This window comes from Austrofundulus limnaeus, unplaced genomic scaffold (genome assembly GCF_001266775.1).
Source record: "Austrofundulus limnaeus strain Quisiro unplaced genomic scaffold, Austrofundulus_limnaeus-1.0 Scaffold8, whole genome shotgun sequence".
Lineage (NCBI taxonomy): Eukaryota > Metazoa > Chordata > Actinopteri > Cyprinodontiformes > Rivulidae > Austrofundulus > Austrofundulus limnaeus.
In genome coordinates, this window is record NW_013952410.1 from 3,527,609 (window position 1) to 3,533,707 (window position 6,099).

General features: G+C 36.5%; 1 protein-coding gene across 1 annotated transcript in view; it reads left to right on the plus strand.

Annotated features, from left to right (window-relative positions):
• mindy4 (MINDY lysine 48 deubiquitinase 4) overlaps positions 1 to 806 on the plus strand; it is a 7,920-nt gene extending 7,114 nt beyond the window's left edge. Inside the window, exon 18 of the mRNA XM_014000433.1 lies at positions 53 to 806. Coding sequence (XP_013855887.1) covers positions 53 to 101 — 49 coding nt within the window. The 3' untranslated portion in view covers positions 102 to 806. The remainder of the gene's footprint in view (positions 1 to 52) is intronic.
• Positions 807 to 6,099: the final 5,293 nt, after the last annotated feature.

The window sequence follows — 6,099 nt, forward strand, 5'->3', positions numbered from 1 at the left end:
TATATATACACGTATATTTATAAAAAATGTTTTGTTTTTGTTTGTTATGCAGGTGGAAAGATGCATCGGTCAACTGGAACGACACAGAACCTCTGCTCTAAGTTGTTAATCATTACCTGACACAAAACAACACCGTCATACTCAGAAATCATTTTAGGTATATTTTATTATGTATGCATTTGATTTAATCAAATTTTAATTAGGTTTTTACTTACTTTAAAATGGGAAGTATTATTGAACAAACTGAGCAACTGGAAAGCTTTTAGATCACACAGCTAATAAAAAGTATGAAAGTTTGTCCGTGGAGTTTTGGCTCAACTTGGTTTGAATCCACTGCATTTGAGTGATTAAAAGGTTTTAATGGATTTATGCAGTTATATACAGACATATAAAATAAGTGTTTAGGAATATTTGTGGGTGGAGGTTTGTGTTTTAGATGAAATGTGGTTCAAGTTTAGGTTTACCCCCTTTTGGCCTTTTTCTATCTACTTATAGTTTTTAAAATAATAAAATTTATTTTTGTTTGGTTTACTCTGTTTCTCATTGTTTTGTATTACAATTTTGTTGGATCTCTTTTCTGTTGCGATAAGAAAACTGTCACCAGTCCATGTTGTTTAACAATAAGCCTTATTTATCAGTTTGCATGCCTTTTTTTAACAAAACATTTGTCATTTTCATCTGTTCTAAGAGAGAAGAATGAATTCAGTCACAGCATAGTTAGTAGACTGATTTATAAATCTGTAAATACTGTAATCTTTTTAATCACAACCTGTTTGATTTAATAAAGAAAGAATTATGCATTTAAATGTTTTTAAACTTGGAATTTGTTAACACCGTTGCATGCCACGCTGGGTAAAAAACCCCACAAAGATTCAGCTGAGGGATGATGTGCTGCAGTAAGTTGTTGTGCTTTGTCTCAGTAGTGACAGGCATCATAGCACACAGTGAGGGACATGCTGAGGGGGCGGCACGGACACTTTGCCAGCACAACAGGATCAAAGATACTTCCTCTGGAACGCAGACAGAACCGCAGCGAATCTCTTCTCCGCTGCAGAGTTAGGAATCAGTTTGTCAGGTGCCGTCGGAGTCAAGAAAACATTCTGGCCTCAGCTAAGATTTAACAAAACAGAAGGTGTTACATGTCAGCATCGCTCGTATGTATGGTATTTCCAGTTTGGTACAGTATAATTGCTGGAGACGAGCCGACTGATGATGACAACTCATTCATCTCTCAGCTGTCAAATCCCTAATGGGAGCTGTTTTATCTGAATGTATATTATTGGTGAGTCATGGGGGATTTGAGCAGTCTACACAGGGCATGAGAGAAAAATGAATTAATCATGAGACATGGAGTGAAGCGGTGAGCTTTCTGTGACAGTTTTACAGCCACCCAGGCTACTGTGATTGCTATAAATGCAATGGTTTTCCTGAATGAGGCCTGGGGGTTTCCAAAATTGGATTGCAGTGTTCACTACAGCCACAAAATTCTGTGAATCGGGGGAGGCGATTTGATATACGTCATAAGGAACCTTGTTTAAGTCTCAGCATGAAATATGTTTGACAAGAAAATTTGAAGCAGGGTTTTAAAAGCGGCTAAAGATCAGTTTATTCGGTGAGCTGAAATCAGCTATGAGCTGTGCTTAAAGGGCCCAAACTTCACGTCATGACAAATGTTTGCTCTGATCGCAGCGGAGTGACAACATTTGCGTGTTTCCGCTCTCTACTCCAGGGCTTTGATGGAGCCGGGTGCAGCCTGACAGGAAGGAAATGGCATGGCTTTTGGTCTCTATTTACTATTTATTACACCAAATTTCTCAGAGGTACCAGAGGAGGGATTTGGTGCTGGTGTGTAATTGCGTTAAAGCCCTCCCACATGCTGTCCCTGATGCATCTTCTGTCTCCTCTCCTAATCTGTGCTGTTTGTCTCCAGATAAGTGATATCCTCCTCAGATTAGGATCCGGTGTCCCTGTTCTGCCCATCCGGAGAGCAGAAGGAATCCCCGATGCATTCCCATGAGGGGCACTTGGTATTTTTAGCCGCCTAATCCTTTTATAGTTTGAGTGTTAAACGTCACCCTTTCCCTAATTGGCCCAGGTATCAAACAGTCTGCCACCAGGATCACTGGATCTAACATCAAGTCTCGCACTTATTCATGTTGCAAGTTCATGGAGCATAAATTTTTCAGGTGGAACCCCCTGATCTTATAAGGAAGCAGTGATTTGTGGAGCAGAGGCCATCACTCGTTTTATAGCCCATATCAGGTTGTAAACAGAGCATCAATTGAGATTAGGATCTGCACATAATCAAGCATATTCTTTAAGTCATGCAGCTTCAGTCCACATGCAAACGTGTTCATATGACGAGTTTCAGCCAAACTCTAGTAAATAATGATTGACATGTGAAGCTGAACCTAATCTATCAGCATCCCATTAAACATGTCTGTAGGGATCAATGTTTGATYAACTACCCAAAATCATGATAATAAAAAATCAGTCAAAATTGATATAAGAAGAAATCTTTGACCAGTTTTGTTTTCTCAGGACTTTGTTTGTGTTCAGATATGTAATCGTTCTCACGTAATACATAATGATGGATTAGAATTTTATTACACAACAGCTCTCAWGTGTTTATCTACAATTAGAAAATCCTCACGAGGAGCTTGGCYATTCCTAAACTCCTCAAAACATGTTGTTTGCTATTTTTCTGATAATGAAGTGTGGAAGGAGAAACATGTTGGCTGTTTGACTGAAAATATTGTTTTCCCTGTTTAAGTGAAGTCGGACTTTTATGTGAGCTTTGTCTTACAGTCAGTTTCATGTGGTTTTAAAGTGCCTGTGACATCAAACTTTGTAATAAATATGAATGCATTTTTGGAAAGATGTAATTGAYAACATATTGCAAAAGAAATCACTCTTCTGAGATGAACAGTTGAGATATTTGCATGTGAAGTAACAGGAAGTGATGTCAAAGGGGAATAACAGCATGTATACAGAGCAGTGGCTGACAACAGACTGAGAATTTGATGTTTCTATAGACAATATTTAATCACTATCAGAGAGAAGTAAAAAAAGAATCAGAGTATATTGTTTCAATACACAAAGACCAGGGAGTTTTCTTTCTTAAAGAGTTTCCCTTTAATGTCACTTCCTGTTTCATGTTGGCTGAGCCAAATTCAAAGGAAAATATGCCATTTATGCAACAAACTGGATAAAATCACACATAAGTTTGCCAAATATAAAAGTGTTTTCCTTTACATTTTTGTATTTAAAGGATATGCACTACAGGCACTTTAAATCTCTTTAATAATAGAAACTCTTCTTTCATTACATTTGAACTATTATCAACCAATCTGACCAATGAGTTTGTTTTTGTCCTGCTTAGAACTTTATTTGGGTTTGATTCTGTTCACTGTAATAAGTCTGAAAGCTGTGCTAAAGTGTGTGATCGAATGAGGCAAACACAAAAAGGCAGACTTTTCCACCCCCAGAAGAATAGAGGTCTTACAGAAGCTATACATAAAGTTCAATGTTCATGGCTTCAGATGAGCAGATTTCTGTCTAAAGAAGGACAATGGAAAAAAACACAGTGACAAAATGAACCTGAATCATCTGCCTCACCATCAGTAATCACAAAATCTSCTGTGCTTCAATATTCTTTATTCATAACGCAGTGAGTAATTACCATTGGTCTTCCACRTGGTCTCATTGTTAACAATCTCTCAGATAAGTGCCAAATAAAGTTTTAATGATGAAAACGATGGAGTGTAACATCAGCATAATAGTAAAGGTTGTATAGAAAAAAACATCATCAAATCATATTCATCAAATCTAACTTTTATAAGCAAAATAATCAGATTTTTAAAGGATTGTTGAATTGTTATGTACATATTTGTTCAATAAATAGGTGCGTTTAATGATAAATAAATGCTTTCCTCACAAATACAAACTTTTTTCAGGTCCATCAAAATAAAAGCACTCTGCTCAGTATCAACCAGCACATTATTTTCAGTTCTGAAAACAAGAACAACACAAATAGACACTATATAAACACAACAATGTTCTTATGTCCRCTGTGGATTTGAAGGCACTTTCTTGGCAAACACATTGATCCCTCTTCCATTAAACGAGGACCTGAAATTAAATTCCAAAACACAAAAAGTGTCAGTGGTTTTAAAGCTTCTTGTTCAAACCTCGCGTTCAGACTTGGCGAGTTTGACACGTCTCAACATTTTTTTTTAGGGATGTCGTGTTGTCATCTTGTAAAGAGGGTCATCGCTGCCCAGCCCTCACCGAAATACCTAAATGTTACTAAAGCTCACTCAGAAATGATCAGAATTACTACACCGTGACTCACTTAATGCGTCTGAAAGTTCGTCAATTGTGACATAGAGGTGAACTCAGAACCGAGCCAGCGGGATCTTATTATGCGATTCCTGAGAATGTGTCAGCCTCTACCATTATATTATCACCAACTGAACCCAATGACCATTCATGCAAATAAATCTGTTCACAGCCATCACTCATCACACTGGACTAAATTGCATTCAGCTTGAGCACAAGCTTTTACCYATGCTAGATTACAGGAGCCGTTGTTAAAGATCACCTTGACAAAAGAATGACTATACATCCAAAATTACTCCACTGACGACAATCAGAGTTCTTTTTTTTTTGTCCTGGGAGAGGTACTCTTTGGCGTGTTGAAGGTTAGTTGCCGAAGCTGTGCATGAGTTTAGTGTTGTTCACAAGGTGAGGACATAAACAACGCTGGGTTTTCACATTTGTTCAAATGTAAACATCACTAAAGTTCGTCAAGATAAAGTAATGTTAAAAAGTATTGACTCAGTTGTCATTTTTGCACACTATTGCTTCCCAAGAGCCAGTTGATAATGTGACTTTTTAAAGTCAACTAAATCAGTAGTTCTCCAATGGGTTTCCTGAAGGGTTTTCCTGCCTCCGAGTCCAGTACCTGACCATTTTCATATAGATAAACGTTCTTTTAAAAAAAAAACACTTAACTCTGGTTTATGAATTGTTCAGCTATAAATGAACCCATATTGTATCGATGCATAGTAGAAAACTTAAGAAACAACCAAATTTAAATTGGATATTTTAGGCACTTTTTGTATAGAAGCTGACACAAAGCCAGAAATTGTTCTCATTTCTTTGTTGGTGCTAAATGTAAATGCCAAAGTTAAAACATTTTGAGCCATGAAATAACTTTGAAGCACCAGCAAGATTTCCAAAGAACTATTAGCTGAAAAATTGGCAATCAGTTGATGATAAACTGAGGGACGATGCATCAACATGAGTTTAAGATGCTGTTCATCTTCTGCAGGTAGAGTTTTTTTTCAAGGGCCAAAGTTATTATTATTATAATTATTTTTGCATCATTTATTCATTTTCTCTCTTTTTTTTGAATAACAAGCTGCTCAGTATGTTTTGGTCAAGTAAGCAGCATTAAACAGAAATGGAAAAGCAGCCAGAGTTAATAAAAAAATATATATAAAAACTTTGAAAGACCGTTACCAAGCCTCACAAAATATAAATTAAGAGAACTTTTAAAAATTAGAAGAAAGTCTGGCTCTGTGGAGGAACAACAATTCAAAGAAATCAGAAGTGAAGTGAAAAACCTTTACAGAAATGATAACGCATCAACACRTCCAACATAACAAATGTATAACTTTCTGATGACATGAGCATCAGTTTGTTCAGTTTGACAGCAGACAGTTCCCTAAAACTCCCTCTTATCTAAATGCGACTTCTTGTAGAACTGAGCTATAAATATATTTAATTGCACAATGTGTTTATCTTAAAACACTTTATTAAAACACATCAAAGTAGTGGAAAAGAATCCAACTGAAAAAAACTCTAAAATCAGAAAATACTCACGTACAAATTTCTACGATTGCATGCAGAGTGGGCTCATTGCTAATCGGGTGAGCAATCTTGCACATCTTTTGTAATCTAAACAAGAGAGAAAAAGTTCATAATTATGGTAAAATCACATGTCAAAAGTACAGTTTTTCTTACTTTAAGGCAGCTGCCTGCAAATTACAAACATTTCCAACTTTTAACAAAGCAACTGGATCAGTGCGGCAA